General features: G+C 38.1%; 1 protein-coding gene across 1 annotated transcript; it reads right to left on the bottom strand.

Annotated features, from left to right (window-relative positions):
• Positions 1 to 13741, bottom strand: LOC145217743 (baculoviral IAP repeat-containing protein 3-like). Its single transcript, XM_080085090.1, has 12 exons — positions 12615 to 13741; positions 12210 to 12402; positions 11368 to 11437; positions 11176 to 11276; positions 10599 to 11004; positions 10229 to 10421; positions 9919 to 10132; positions 9758 to 9858; positions 7500 to 7617; positions 4498 to 4729; positions 3162 to 3260; positions 1 to 912 (listed from the first exon to the last, which is right to left on the bottom strand). Exons 1-12 carry the CDS (start codon positions 13672 to 13674, stop codon positions 766 to 768), a joined length of 2934 nt encoding a protein of 977 aa, XP_079941216.1. The 5' UTR covers positions 13675 to 13741; the 3' UTR covers positions 1 to 765.
• Between the last annotated feature and the right edge of the window lie 3526 nt (positions 13742 to 17267).

Raw genomic sequence — 17267 nt, 5'->3', positions numbered from 1 at the left:
TCTGTTGTGTTTTTTTTTTCCAGTGTAAATTATTCCTTGAAAACGAAAATAGCAATCTTTGGCGGTGGAGTTCTAGTGCGAGCCGCAAAATAAGTAGTTGGGAGCAACATGCGAACCTGAGAGCCGCGTTTGAGAATTACTGGTTTGGAGAGATTCCTCGCCTTATTGCAGTGTTTTTGCGTTTTTGAAAGCCACGTCAAATCTTGTTTACAGTATACATATGACAAGCGAAGAGAAAGGAATATACAAGTAAGAACTGAACACATTTGCAACAAATGCCATTAGCAGCAATTAAGAAGTTGTTGAACTTCATGTCACACAGTATTTGAAGTGAGGTATGAAGTAATGTAGATGGGATACCGCGAGTTAGCCACTAACTTGGATTGATAACTAAAAAACTAAGGCAAACAAAAAAGAAAATTTCGCAAAACAAAATGAAACACAGTCAAGAAACAAGAAAGCGCCACAAAAACGAAAACAAATGGCACGCAGGTATATAAACAGCATAACATGGTATACCACAAGGCTTCTAAATACAAATTTAAAACATTACAATTCTCCACTGACACTTGCAAAAACGATCAACAAGTGTCGTTTAGTTGGTCAATCAAAGTACATTCAACTTTAATTTCCATCTAGATTCATTCTTTGTTGCTCCTAGAAGCAATTTCTCAAACCAACAGGCAACATCTCGTACTATTCTTATTGCATAATGCAGATCCGTTTAAATAGTCGCTCCTGCGAAATTTTCAGGGCTACTCGGTTCTAATAGTTGCGTGAAAAAGTACGAATTCCCTTCTCGATTCGCACCCGGCATACCGGACAAAATCTAAGGGCTCTCGTGCATTCCATGCAACAGCATATATGATTACATGGTATAAAAACCATGTCAGCTCTGCGGTCTAAACAAACCTAAAAATGTATAAAAAAGATTAATATTCAGGGTTCTAATGTCTCCATTAATACAACGTTGACCTTCGCTTAAATACTTAGGCCAAGTCGGACCAGTGCCTTTTCTCAATATACGACCATCGTCTTAAGCATTTAAGCCAGCACAACTAGAAAATCTCCTCAAAAACCACAAAAGTAAGTGAGGCATAAACGGATGTTGTACTCTAAAAGGTTGGTCTTTCGAACATTCAAACCTTGGCTACAGAAAACTAGTCTGTGGTGGGATTTGAACCCACGAGAGCAGACTGCCCGTTTTTTGTCGCTTTAACAGCTGATTTGCACAGAGGTGAAGCTAGGTTAGATTCTGGTACGTTTGCGTGTAGTTTGATAAGGATACCTCATGGAAGAGGTTCTAACCCGGACAAAAATGATCTCCAAGGTAAACTGGATGAGACTTGTGGCTAAATATCAGAAGTCATGCACGTCCACCAGTAACGTGCGTCTATTAAAGTGGCATTAAAATGGTTTCAAATTAGTTAGGAAAAGCTACGAAATAATAGTAACAAAGACACGGGTTCACTAGACTAGGGTTTCAGTGACACCCACCAACACACAACAGCAAAACCTAACTTTAACACACAAGGCTGCCCAAATAACTACCTATAGTGTTAGGAAAGCCATCTTCCATTGTGAGCAACTTTTTCACATCGTAATGCACATAATTATATAATTATAATTATAATAATTATATGTATATTTAGGTGATCAGTGGGCCACGGTTTTTTTTTGAGTTATTTCAATGGGCCGTAACCTTTATTAAGTTGGGAACTACTGTACTTGTGTCCAATTTGGGTTTGGAAACTCAACAACTTGCAAGTTGATGTTTCATTCGCTCAGTAACCCATGCTTGTGCAAAAATCGTCAAAGAGCTTTTGATACAAAGGCCTTTTTTACATGATACTCCCTTTAGTTTCCGAAAACTGGTTGCAAAACAAATTGAAAAATGTTTTTCTCATGCAGTTTATTTCAATAGGCAATTTCCTTTATATCCGCGGGAGCTATTGTTGCAAGAATATGATCTGTTTGGGAGTTTCCTACAATAACGCTGCATTTCGTTGCAAAACTGCGGACATTGCACTAATATTGCGTAACGTACGTGCCAGGAAGTCCCAATATAAAATGCCATTTATCGTAACTCTAAGGTGACTGAAAAATTACAACAGCAGTAGCAATTCTATGTTTTACATCATGTACAATCAGATTGACACAAAGTAAATATGCTCTATAAGTCCCGATTGGTAGGCTTTACAAAGGTGTAATTTATAACCTGAAAGTGCTAGGCCCAAGGGGGAAACAACAACTGATTTTTGGCTTATTGTAAGGATCTTTGGATCTGAAAAAAATCATTTCCCATAAAAATTTTGAGCCTATGTAGAGTTAAAGTTTTATTGAAAACTGCTCCAATGACGTAATTGATGATATTTTTCGAAACGTGACATGAATTTGTGAAATAGTTGCACGATGTAAATACATGGGTTTTAAAACATGCTGTAATGTTAGGGACGATGAAGCTCACCGAAGCAAATAGTTTGTTGGTAAGTCCGTTACCCTTTCATGACATACAAAAACAAAAAGTGTTTACCTCTTATTCTAACCACATGTAATAAGTGTGCGGACGAATATGCTATCCCAAAACGACATGAACGCCCAAACCTAAATAGGTGGAGGACCACCGGTTTTAAGATCTAGTTATCTAAAACGAAAGCACATTTTTTCATCTTAAATACACATTTCAGCCAGTGACAAGACAGTTAATTCCATTAGAAGTTGTTGTCATAGGGTAATTTTTGCTCATGATTTTCGCAACGTGACATGACTTTCCCGAAATAGTTGCACGATGTAAACACATGGGTTTCAACACATTATGTAATGTCAATGGCATTCAACTCCCAAAAGAAAAACACCAGTATTGTCTCCGACAAGCCCGAATAGGCATATCCAAACAATCTGAATCATTCCAAGTTTGGAGAACGGTTATGTGAAGGTGGTCAGAAATTTACCCCACTCTAAAACAAATTTCCTGTCTCTGACGGAACTGGTTTGTTTTCACCAGCACATTTTGGTATTGCTTATATACTTTCACCTATTTTGAAACGTTAATATATTCGTCATAATTATTTTTATGTGGTCCCACATGGGCACATCTATATCTACTATTTGTGAAAATTTTATTCAAATCCATCAAGCATTTTACCAACAAATGTCGGTACCTTGCAAAGTCGTTCTGAAGTGAGCTCTTCTAAACGCTGTTGCAAACGCGTAGCTTCATCCACATGCTCGTCCTCTTCCATGTCCAAGTTCTGGTTTTCCTTTCATAAAAAAAACATACCTTGGTTATAATCATAGCACGCCAGGCCCATTTAAGGCATTATACCGAGCCAAGCCAGTCTTCAAAGCATTTCCAGCATATGACAGGGTATATCTTTAGATACAAGAAAAATCTAGCCTGTGGCGGGATTCGAACCCACGACAGGAGTCTTTCCGGGACTCGCTCTAAGACCTGAGCTGCGCAGGCTCAGTGGTGAACCTGACAAAAGTCGAATCACAAGCACCATTGCCTGCCTTGAACGCTACCCATGTCAGCTTCTAATTGGGGAGTCGCTATTTTGACCATTGATCAGGTAAGATGATTACATAAATCATATCTTTGTTATGATACGATATATATATATACCTCAACAGGTATGAAAGCATTTATTTACAGGTTAAAATCTGTTTCCTTCCTTAAATAAGACAAATATATTTTGCCATAATAGCAGCGTTATGATGCCAGCAAAGGAGGTGGAAATCTCTACGGGAATAGGGAATGATTGTCAGAATCAATTCGCTAGGATATATGATTCCCGGAAATTAAATTGTTGGCTGTAGTTCCTTCTTCTGATATGCGATACTTGTCATATAGGAATTTGAACATGTTGTAATATGACTTTAGCAAGTTCCTTTTTCGGACATGATGCAATATGCCCATGGAGTGGTCTAGACAGGGGGGACATAACAAAACCATTCGGTTTCTAAAGCTTGCATAGTTAAAGCTTAGTTCCTCATTTCACATATAGCTTTTGTTTGTTGAGTTTTTTGTCCGCAAGGATCACCAGTGTGTACAAATGGCGCAAAATTGGGATTTTGGAAAAACCCTCTCATGAGTTATTCCGAACGAGGATAAAACCACCTACAGACAAAACTTTGGGACTAGTGCTTACAGTGACTCACCTTATCTTATCGCCGTGTGGTGTGACTAGCAAGTCGGACCGGGTTTGGTCACAGGTTATGTTTAACAAACAAGCTTGGTTAGGCCTGACTTGACATTGTAACGGGAACCGGAAAGTCCCCGGTCGTGGGTTCGAATCCCACCGCAGACTAAATGTTTGTAGCTATGTCTTGATATATGAGTATGCTTTGGTGACCTAAGATTCAGTATTACGCCTTCAATAGGCCTGGCGTACTATAAGATCTCTATGTAAGTGCGCCGTGATCGTTGGTCTGCATGAACACTTCAGAGCTGATTCCAGTTTTATCTTTATCTCTAGTAAAGGGATAAGTATCTACCTGATTTTCATGTGATCCGCTAACAATGTCCACAGAATGAAAAGAAGAAGCAGACGGCATTGATTCAGGAACATCCCTCCCTTCCTCTTGAATTTGCTCCATTGAGCTCTGATAAATGTCTTCCTCCTGCTGCTGGAAGTCCTCCGTTGGAAATTGCAGGGAGGTTGATCTGGATGCAGTTGATGGCGCAGGTGCAGATTCCGCAGGCCGTCTCTCCTCTTCATTTTGGCTCCTGAACGCGAAACAAGATTATTTAGTTGCTGATTGATTTAATGTTTGCAATCGCCGTTTTCCTGATATTTTTTTTTTTGCATTTCAGTCGTCAATTTTAAAGAACAATTGCTCAAAACACCAGCTGTAATCCATACAGACAGAAATGTTCAAGTTTTTAATGATAAGTGGAATATATTAAACTTTCATGCATAATTTGGCATTTAAATGTATTGTTCCAGAACTGCTGGGTTTATTGTAATCTTAATGATTTAAAATGAACCCCAAGTCTGACGAAAGTTTTAGTTTTTTTTGCATAGACTTGCAATATTTAGATGCCCTTGTTCCGGCTAAATGACTTCTATGATGAAATAAGCGAACTGCAGTGCCCAAAAGGTGCAGTTCTATCGTGGGACATCTTATTGTGCAAAAAAAAACGGTATGTGAAGTAATTGTTTCAAGTGCTTCTACGGTTGGTATTCGGCAGTAAGTTATTTTGGTAAAATGTTACAGGGGTGATTTTGGGGTTTCGCCTTGTTGAAGAGGTCAGGACGCCTGGCCTAAAACGTCAGATAACAATGACTACAATAAGAATGTGAAGTCGTTTGAAGCCAACTTAAGGAAAATACAACAACCTATCAGTTGCCTGTCAACTTATCAGGAGTATGATAGACGTTTAGGAATTTTATCGTAATTCATCACATGACACTCACTTGAAATGTGATGTTAGTGTCACGGGAAGATTTAGTCACAAAAAAACGATTTGTAAAATGCGATTTAAATACCCTGCAGCAATTTTATTGAAATCCGATTTAGACATGTATAAGAGGCTTTGGATAGCAAACCCACATAAGACTGATTATGATGATGCATTAAGGCGAGAAATGAATTAATTCATCATAGAAAAGTTGCACAAAACCATTTACTGTACAATAAGCAGATTTTCCGGCATGAAATGTGCCTACTAAGCGCAAAGTCCGTGTGGCGTGACTATACATACGGTACAATGTTCATTAATTTAAATACATGGCAAAGGTTGGTTAGTAATGTCAGTGTGGTATATAACGAACGAACGGTGTAGCAAAGGTCTTGTTGGTTTCCTTATCAATCTAATGGCCTGTATAATTTTGGTGTTCGTATGTTTACCCGATTTGCCCCCTAAACATCACTTTGACAAACAAAACTCTCAGAACTAATCGCTATAGCACAAGTATTCAACGCAAGTATTAATCGCTATTCTTTTCCACATTTTTCTTAACACCTCGAAAGATTAATGATTAACGGAAAACCGCGGTTTTACTATTAGGAGTACTTCGTATCCAGGCAACATACTGGTATACTGCGTTGCTAGTTTGGCGTGTTATTGTGAATGTCAATGCAACGTGATAGTGAACCTATATTGCAAAGTCTAAAGATCCTATAACATATTTTGTAGTCTCGGTATAACAGCCCTCAGCTAAAGTTTAATTTCGGTGTTTGAACAAAGGATTACAACTTAAGTACATACATTTTGTTTGCATTGCAAGGCGTAATCCTTACAGCGAACATCCTGTACGTAGCAGCGCAAAAGTTGTTTACAACGAATTGCTAGCGAACACCCATGTGACTCACTTTATTGCTATTTGCCTTAAAAATGACGACATTTATTGCTTATTGAGTAATTTCCCTTTCATGTTTGCGTTTTGATGACCCCCAACATGTTTTTCAGTACAGTGTAGCCAACGATTTTATGACATACTTTGGCCCACTCAGTTCTTACATTCGCTTAAGATAGAAATTGCACAAAATCCTTTTTTTTTCTTGAACACACCAATCCCGCACACCAACAATGTTTTCTTAGTTTTTTTGTTATAACCAAAGCCTGTCAAAGTTAGACTTGTGGGTAAAATCATTTACACAAACACATACCGCCATATTAAACTTGCCTATACATTAGATGTTAAGTCTACCCTTATTATATACACAAAGCACAGGAGCAACCCTAAATGGGTTTAACGACCAAAATAGGGCAAAGTCAAGATGAAATACCGCAGCATCGAACTGAAACGCTTTGCTGAGTTGACGATTTGCCGGTGTCAGCATATTTGCACTTACAAGCTATTTCACTTGGCGCCTTTCCGTTGCGGCTAGCTACATGCCTGTTCAACGATGCAAAGGTCGAATGTTTAACAGTTGCCAAACACACGAAATGAAAATGACTCGAAGGTGTTGTAACTCCAAAATGATGTGGAACAAAAAAAATATCCTAACGATGACCAAGCAAAAAACCAGTTTAACTTTACACCTACGTCACATTTGAATCGTCATTTGTTTGAATTGAAAGACATTTAAGTGTGCAAAGCAAGTCACGCTGACCCGGAAAAACGGCTTAGTCATCCTTGTGGGTGTTTAGGACTATTAGTACCTGCAGAAAGTTTTTCAGAGCGCCCCATACAGGTAAGTAAATACTCTACTGCCATAACTAAAGAAAAACAAAACAAAACCGTATTTCTCAATGTCATTCAAGTACTCCCGGACTCATCTAGGAACTAGACATTGGACCGGACCCTATTCTAGAGACTGGACTGGACCCTATTCTAGACATCGGACCCGGCTCTAGTCTAGACATTGGACCGGACCCTATTCTAGAGATTAGAACAGACTTACCTAGATTCTAGTCATCAGACCGGACTCGATATTCTAGAGATTGAACCGTACTCATCTAGATTCTAAACTTTGGATCGGACTTATTTAAATTCTAGACCGGACAATAGATACAAGACATTGGACCGGACAAAATGCGCATAACTTACGTCTGTTCGTGGCTGACAACAGCATCCAACAGTTCAGCTGCACTTGTGTACGGATCCCCTTGTTGATCAATGCGGATCTGCATCACTTGTCGAACAACATCGACATCAAATCCCATGCCTGTCAAATCACCATTTGATTTTAATCGATGATATATGCAGAGGTTTGTATTGCGATTTATGTTAGGTGCAAGGTTGTAGAGTCAGAGTCGTAGGTTTCGGACGAAGGCAAACTCTTTAATGCAAGGAGTGGGAATTGGGAGTCCGATTCGGATTTTTACAATCCAAAAACGAATGTTTCTACCAACTCGGTTAACAGTTTACCCTTTACAGGGCTATAAAACAGCGACATGGATTCTTGTAAACGACAAAATTAATACGCATTTTTTGAGTTCCTAGGAAAGTTGGTGCCGACACATTTTTTTGCTCAATTAACCGTTGTCGGAAACATTTTTTCTGAAAACATTAAATTACCATATCATTTTCATCTGCAAAGAAAAGCCAAAAAGCAAAGCATGGCTACTACTCCAGCCACTACCCCAAAGGGGTGTTAAATATTGATAACATGCCTTAAGCCTGGTAAAATAACGCAACTCAGGGGGGGGGGGGGGGGGGGGATTTGAAAGGGGTGCAGCAAGGACAAGGTTAAAAACCACTACTCTAGATTTATCCGCAAGGTTTAACGATCGGGCATTATAAGGACGTCAAATAACAATATGGTTTGAACATATGGCGATAATTCAAAGAACTGTTTTCCAGATAGCATTATTGAGTTGGTTCCATGTGGTTTCCTTGTATGGCAAAACGAAAGCGGAATTTATACTACGAGGTTTTATATTTAAAGCGAAACCGGAATGTTATGACGGTTATTGGTTCCTGGAAATCCAATAACAATAGACGGCAAAAGCAAATTGAAATTCCTGGTCTGAACAATGGAGTGTGAAAGCTAAAGCATTTTCGGCATTCAAGTGTTAAAATAATTCTATCAACTTCTCGTATAGAAAATCAAAATACAATTGCCACTTCGCGTGTTCGTGTGAAAAAGGGGGAACGTTTCCGTCTGTGGTGCAATACAAAAAAAGCATACATTGCCAAATTCTTTTCAATGACCTTAACTAAAAGTCTTTGTTGGCAAAGCAAATACAATTCAGTTGTAAATCACCCATACGACCGCTTTGTTGGACCTCTTAAAATCAAGATTGCGACAGAAGGGACACCCGGGGAAATACCCTGGGGTAAACAACTTTGATACCATGTCAATTGAGTGTGTTGGCTGTAAGAATTCCTCAGAACTGTTGCTAAAATTTTTGGCCAATTCAGGGTGTGTGTTTAAAACCATAAAAGTGATGTTTCGTGCGTCAAGGTAAGAATTATGTATTTATGTACGTAACCTTTACATGTAATTTTACGCCCAATTTTAAGAAAAGGCATAGAAAAAAGAATAACGTGGTTCACCCACAACACCCACGTGTTTCGAACTTTTTTGGTCATGAGTCACCACGCCAAACAATTCTTGACTGGTAATTTTTTAAAGATTTCAAACATACTTCACAGATCATCGATCAAAGCGCAACTTTCGCAACTATGTGAAATTTTTATCTCATGATGCATCAGACCATGCGTGGTTTCGTTAAAAGCAAGTGAAACTACATGTATAGAACTTTGCTATGCCAAAAACCTTAGCTGTAAGCGGTGTAAGGGAAGTCGCAAAGGGTTTGTGACCTTTACTTTTGTGTCAGGACAAACAATCGAAAAAAATCAGATTTGTTTTCCGAAACGTGTTGCCCCACAGAGCATGACAAATGAGGTGCAGTTCAAAGTACTTTACGCAGATCGGGTTTCAGTATACCCTCTCAATGAAACTAAAATCACGTCACGAGTACCCCTTTCTTGTTTTTATAAAGGCGCAATACCGACGACAAAAACAACTCTTTTCTACGAATTTACTGTGATCATAATCAATCATCCTAAACGAAGTAACAATTCCTCAAACTTTTTTTTTTCTTACTTGACCTCACAGAAATTTCCCAATGGGAAACTCCCCTATTATTACAGGTAGTATGTTGTGATAATGACCATCTTTTTTTCTTAATGAATAAAGTGACTTTTAACTACCACCTTCACACAATAACACTTTAGTTTCAAAAACATTGTTTAATGTTTTACAACTTTCTTCCATGCATTCCTAAAAATCGTTAATTTAAAAAACCAAACTTATGCAATAAAATGTTGCTTAACCACATAAGAGCATAAAACCTTACCAACAATGGCCGAGGCAACTTCAGAATCCATAGCTTCTTCTAAAACACTTCTGCTTGGCTGTCTAACCTCTTGTGTTTGAACAGGAGGATTTACCGTAGCTCTAAGTCCGAAAAATGATAATAGAAACATCTTTGAACAGCAAAACACAATATATACATACCTTGGAGCAACATCAAGACCTTGTGATCTAGGAACTGGCCTATCAATATCTGGGTATCGGGCCACTACAGAATGTACATACTCTACTCCTTTATTTTGCAGGACATACTCGCATGTCGGGTACCATTTCGCATGTTGTTCCCATGCGTCATCATTTCTTCTCCAATTTTGCAAACCGCCGTTACAGTAAAAGCACTTAACGCGGTCACGCACACCTGTAGTTTACCAAAAAGTATTGTAAATTTGTAAATAAGGAGAAAGTTTTAATACCTATCTTAGTAGCATTTAAGTTTAAATATTGCATGACAAACCTAGAGAAAAAAAGCCCGCCTCTGCGATCATTCGTGGGGTTGCTCGTGTATATAACCAATTTACAAATGTTGCGAGTCTGTTGTCAATTTGTGCCATGTGCGGTGTTGATGGGAATTCACACGGAAACATTTCTTGAAGGCCGATTCTTTCCTCCGCTGTTAATGCTCTGGTGCTTACTGGTGGTAAAGGTGGCTGAAACAACATTTTCTTACTATTACTCATGTTTTATTGGCAAAATCTGGTTTCCTTTGCTTGTAAGAAGTGATTAGGTCAGAACAATGAGTCAATAAAATGTCCTCACTCATGTCTACTTTTGTACTGGAGCAAATACAGATCCTCCAAAACCAGCAAAATTAAATTTTTCCTAACCTCAGAAACTTCTGGTACATTCCGGGGTTCACATCCTTGAGCCATTGCACAACTGGGAAAATGAGAAAGATGTTCAACTGCAGGGTTGTCCATGAGTGTCCAGTTGCGCAACACGCCACCACAACTAAAGCATTGTGTGCGGTCAAGGTTGCCTAAATAAAACCAGCCTGCACTTGCCATCCTTCGAGGTGATGGTAAAGTGTCCCTCGGCCAAGCTGCAGTAAAGGACCGAACTCTTTCAACCTCCTGACAGAGGTCAAGCTGACGAAGAAATCTTTCATGATCCGGATCGATTATATTTGCCATGTGTCGCATGAGTGGGACGCTATGTACAGGTGGTGGAATAGGGGCTGGGGCATTGGATGTATTGACCACAGTTGCAGTTTGAATTGCAGAAGGTGGAGCACTGAAAAAAATATAAAACTTGCTGGCACCTCTTACTGGTGGGTGGTACTAAATACTGCATGTTAAAGCTTGATATCACAGCGTATGCTGACTAGATGACACAAAATCCATAGGACAAGAATAATCGTAAGAACCTTCACTAAATTATGCATTAGTCCAATGCGTCACTTACACAGCTGGTCGACTAAGGTTTTCATTCGATAAAAGTGTAGGTGGAGCACTGGCTTGATTCCTGTTCATTAAAATGTCACCAGCACTGGGTTGACGTCTAAACTATAAAATAAATATAAGTTGTAAAAAGGGAATCAAAAATCAAAATAATTATATTAAAAATGTATATATATGTGTGTGTGTAGAAACTTACTGAATCAGCTTCAGGATGGAGTGGGATGTTTCCACAACTGTCTTCTTTTCTTGTGAACTTACATGTTGATCTGCAAATATTTTACTATTACTAAAACGTAATGTGGACAGATGCCTTAAACAATTTAGTTGCATTGTTATATATTTATTGTATGCTATTCTGTGAAAAGAGTACCTAACACTGTCAAATTCTAACCCATTAGTAAGGAAACTGAAAAGTACACCATGTCAATACTGTTCAGGTATATATGTATTTGTTTACATTTCTTGGCTTTTTGCAAAAGGTATTGCATCCGAATACTACAAAATTGGTAATCTGTTTTTCAGGCAGATCCAAAGAATTGAGCCTATTTGGCTTTCATTTGCATAGGGGTTGTATTTAGTTTAAATGATACATAAAACACTGAAAAGCTGCATGTAAATTCGTTACCACCAATTGCACAATGTTTGGTTAAGGCATACAACTTGTAGCAAATCTTGTCCAATATTCAAATCAGGTCAGGTAAACATTGCCCAAAACCAATTTACATGGAGGTTTTTTAATTGGAAGTTTCACAAGGAGACAAACTCTTTACAGTGTAGGGATGGAGAGATTTTTTATCAGACTTCGAAACCAAAAGTCAAATATCCAATGTCCTTACAAACATAGAGCTTTTTCAACTGGGAGGCATTAGAAACTTTGTGCCCAGAGTAATGTTTCTTAAATGGTGCACCCCAAAACAACCACAAAGTTGGTTTAAATGATGTGATTTTTCACACTACAATCAATGGTGGGTCCCCAAATTTTTTTGGTTTTTTCATAGGGGTCATGGTGAAAAAGTAAAAAAAAAACACCAATCTAACCTGTGCATTCGAAGCAAAAAAGGGTCCATTTGAGGTGTTAAGTTTTCCATTATATTATCACATGCGAAACATTGAACCTTGTCAGAAACACCTAAATAGTAAAACCCAGCTTTTGCGTATTGTTGTGCGTTGATGCGAATCGTCTGTGGCAGCCTCGCAAAAGTTGACATGCGAAATATTTCTCTTCGGACATCTATAAAAAGTAAATGACATTAATAGTTTTTATTTATTCACTTCTTTAATCATTATTAGAGTTTCTTCAATCCTTACCACATATATATTGTGTAAGAATATTACATTTTACATCTTCTAATTTGGTTTTATACCTTAATGTGCAATATAGACTTTTAAATTCAACAAACTGTTTGACCATCTTAAGTATCAGTTACCATATGAGGGACCTACCTTCATTTGGTGGACTCAAGAGTTTATCTGAAGTGTTGTTATCCTGTGATTTACCACTTGTAACTCTTACATTGCTTTCAGGATCAAAGTGTATTTTACTTTTATTTGAAGTTTTAGTTCGTTTATTTGGAAAATTCAAATCATCCCACCATCCTGCAGTTTTTTCTATTTCATGTAGCAATTGTCTCAATACAAAAATATTTCTCTCCACAAGGGTCGTCTCAAAACAAGAACATTCAAATTCTTCACACCTATGGCTAATAGTCAGTAATATTAGATATTGCTGTTTGGTATCTTTTGGCATTTCCATTTCCAGCTCAAAACATTTGGCACTTGTTCTTTTGATTCTGTCATCAGGACAGACATTATGGTTTAACAATAAACATATTGTGTTTAATTTTTTTTGACTTTTTTTAACGGAACCAAATTCCACATCGTAAGTATTCTTCACATACCTTGATAGGCTTGATGCCATTTGTATTTGCAAAACATTTTCATGGTCACAAAAACTGTCCAGTGTGGACAATATTTTCTTTGAAATTAGGTTTAATTGTTCTTTTGTAACACAACAAACAGACAAAGAAATTTCTGACAAGCAAAGTTTATCCAACTGTGTGTTTAAAATTGCAACAGAATTTTCTTCACATTTCTTCTGGCTTCTCTTACAGAGAAAAATGTTCAACAACAAATAAAGGTAGCATTGGAATGGCAAAAATACTTGACTGTACAAGATTACAATTTGAGACAAAGTTCTCAAAGTTGACAATGAAAAGTACATCACGAGTAAAACTTGTGAGGCATTGTAATGTTGATGAGCAACTGTAAGAAGATTTTGAAGGTCAATCTTTCTGTTAAGGCCCTCATTTTCTGAAGACCACAGGGACTGGGTGTTGTTGCTGTTTGAAATTTTCCTTGTTGGCTTGCTTAATGAACTTCCAGAAACTTGTATGTTTTTGTTGAATAGTTTGAGAACCTTCAAGTTATTTTTAACATATACTGGAAGGGTCTGTCCAGCTATATGCATATTCTTAACACGCAACTTGGATTGGGATACACACATGTTGAAGTTTACATGACAAGAGCAAACTTCTCTACTGACAAAGTAAATCAAAATAGTTGGTTACTATTAATAAAAAAACACTAGATTGACTGACCTGACAGTGACAATATATCTTTTACCCAGCACTTAAAATACACAACACACATTATTTCTGTATTTTCTGCCAACTGCCAATTAAAGCACAACTCGGAGTTAACTTCCTTAAATTTGATGGGCAACAAACAAGCCACAACAACTATCATTTTCATGCAGATTAAAGAACGGAACGAAACCCCCACAATTAAAATTTTGATTTATCACGTCACAAAAAGTACGTTTATGCCAGAATAGTCGCGTGGCGGGAAGTCGCGCTGCAATCTACTGAACTGGACTCCAGTTTCCCAGTTTCGGTCCGTAACGCCACCTAAATTCCGACGTGAAGTTTCGAGAATTAGCACATGTCAGTGACAGACAGTTTCTAACCAACTTAACGATCACGTGACTGTTACTATATTTTGGTATTCTATGGTCCAACGCACCGGAGAGTCGGAGACCAGAGGTGTAGGCTACAATGTAGAGCAGAGGCGTGCAACATACGGCCCGCGGGCCAGTGTCCGGCCCGCGGCACCTACTTTCGTGGCCCGCGCAGACTTCAAAGTACTCCATCAATTATGAATACTTTTTACTGTTAGGGCATGGAATGTTGCTATATGTACATCAACACTGGTATTTTCGACTTTGTACAACGTCACGCCTTGATAAGGTTTTATCTACTGTGACGACATATTCCCGTTGTTGCATCATAGTGTGCATTATGACAGAACTGCCTTTGTAGCAATAATTCAGTAACATGATTTATACGTAGGTGCAGTAAACATATTGACATTTATTCTACGAAAAGGTTAGCACAGTGGTTCCCAACCAGGGCCCATTGGCCCCCAGGGGGGCCACGGGTGTGGATTCACCAGAAACACCTACTAAAAGCCGTTTTGTTTTTTGATAACTTTAACTTTATTTCTAATTTAATCGACTATTTTACATACTATTTGTCTATATTGAGGTTTTTCATGATTATGGATTCTTGTTTACTCTATTCAACCTGTTTAAAGCCGAAATTAGTATCGAATTCCTACACGAGTTTGCCATTTACATTTGTTAAGGGGGGCCACAGCGTACAAAAGGTTGGGAACCACTGGGTTAGATATTCCATTTATTGAAAAGTACTCAAAGAGTAACTTGATTGTGTGCGCTTTGCTATTATATAAGCTGTTTAAAAATGTATGTGTTGCTTTATTGTTTGGCCCCCAGCTTTATTTTAACTGTAAGTTGTGGCCCACTGCGATAAACAGTTGCACGCCCCTGATGTAGAGCCTGACTCCGAATCCAATCCGGCTCCTGAAAAAATTCGCGATTCACCACGGAAAGCACCCGAATGTTATTGTCATCAAACTAGTATCTCCGCAAAACACAACTATCCATATAACTAAATCTTTATTTTTAACAAAACAATAGTGAAAGCAAAATGAAGTCCTGCCGTAGCTCCTGCTGATCTAATAAAACGTAAAGCCTCCGGCAAACTGGCAAACTTCGGCTCTAGAGTGTAGACACTCCCAAACTCAGGCTCGTGTAGTCTACACCAGTTCTCTTCAATCGGTGTGCACGGTGCAACCTAGGGTGCACCAAAGTATGCATGGGTGCACAGAACGAAATGGTAGGCTATACAACGTGCATCACAAACTTTTGATGAACCCATTATTGCTCGACTTTTAGGATGTTAGAAAATAAGATGTACGTTTCAACTAATGTATAAACGAACATCTGCATTTTTTTAAATTCAAAATCTACATCAAAAGACGTTTTGCACAGAGTACAGATTGACGCTAATTTACGCCAAAAGTTTTTAGATAAAAAATGCGGCTGCCCAATTGACACGATGATATGCATGTGTAGGTTTTATATCGCTTTTTCCCTCAGTTTATCTTTTTCGTCACAACAACAAACCAAAAAATGTTGAAGAGCACAGGTCTACACCTCTACCGTAGACATAATACTTTAGTCGTTTTGGTCGAGTCTAAAGTCGCTGTAAGTTCCTTATTTATGACTTTGGACAGTTGTGATTACCACTAGATCAGTTGCTGTTTACGTCCCACCTACACTGATTCCTACAGTGTCATCTAAAAAATGCTTTTACTTAAAATAAAATCTGTAGGCTGTTTTTCAGTATTTGATCTGTTTTCCTGCCATGTAGGCTACATTACAATCAAAATCAGAGGTGTTATCAGACTGCACGGCCGCAAATACAGAAGAAATTCTACTACATGCGCGCATCATCAGATGCACTCCTTCGCCAAACAAAAGCAAATGTGATTTATCTTCACTTTAAGTCTTTTCGCACCATACGTCACTTTGAATCAAGAAACATTTTTTGGGGAGCCACCTTTTTGGTTATAACCAGTAGTGGGAGTCGGTTCATAGATTATAGATTACTGGTTACCCTCAATGGACATTTTGTAACAGAACCGGTTGAAAACAGTGAATTTTGTGATAGAACCGGCTGAGAAAAAAATTGAATCCCCACATTGGTTATAACGGACAAATGATAACTTTAAAATGTGTAGGTTATTTCTTTCGAAAAACTTTTGTGACTTGATCTCTATCAACACAGTAACAATAGTAGCTAGCACTTTGAGTGCCGATAGAAAATGTTATATAAGGGATTTGATATCATATAGCCTATCTGAGTGGATTGTGATATCATAAAGCCTAATAAGCCTATGGTTAAATTATACACAGTACAATTGTGCTGCCTATAACCTAAATCACATACCATGTAAAAAAAACACGGACCATGTGCACCATTCTGTTAGCTCAAAAACAGTAAAACAGCAGAGATTACGGAAACAACATCAGATACGTAAATACGACAGACATTGTTCGATGGATCAAACATTCGAGCTTGATGCGTTAAACAAACACTGACTTTCTTTCTATTACTGTGTCCCCTCTTGCACTTATGGGCTAGCACAGCCAAATGCAAGGCATTCATTATTATAGGAACTAGATAGAAACAAAAGTACACAGAAAGCGGAACTGAAAATGGACTTCGTCGCTTGGTGTCTGGTGCAGTGTTAGGCAAATGCTTGTTTGTACAAATAATATTGTTATGATTATAAATTCAAAATCGGCATACTTCTTTAATTTTTGATACATTCAACCAACTCGTGAAGTTTTTGAAATAATTCTCTAGCCGGCAAGTGTGTTTCGATCAAGACTTTGACGAGTTTCCTTCTAAATGGCTTGAAGATCTACAAAGCCACTACTGCCAAAACCCATGCGTTCACGTCTTGCACGAACATGACAAGAAATAAATTGGAGTGTAACATTAGCATTCAAAGAAGACAATTTCAACCTTTCATGTTGGGAGCTGGATTCTAACGTTTATGTAAAATACATTTAAAAATTCGTTATATCTGAACCATCGTTGTTACTGATATCAAAGATGTTTTTCTATCGCATCGTTTTTTTCCTTGATGTTTTAAAGTCGGCTCTGGTAATAAAAAAATTGAGATTATTGTTTTCGACTAGTGAGTTTTCGCACGTAGTATTCCTGTATA

This window comes from Phallusia mammillata, chromosome 3 (genome assembly GCF_965637545.1).
Source record: "Phallusia mammillata chromosome 3, kaPhaMamm4.hap1.1, whole genome shotgun sequence".
Taxonomy (NCBI): Eukaryota; Metazoa; Chordata; class Ascidiacea; order Phlebobranchia; family Ascidiidae; genus Phallusia; species Phallusia mammillata.
This window is presented reverse-complemented; position numbering and strand designations above follow the sequence as displayed.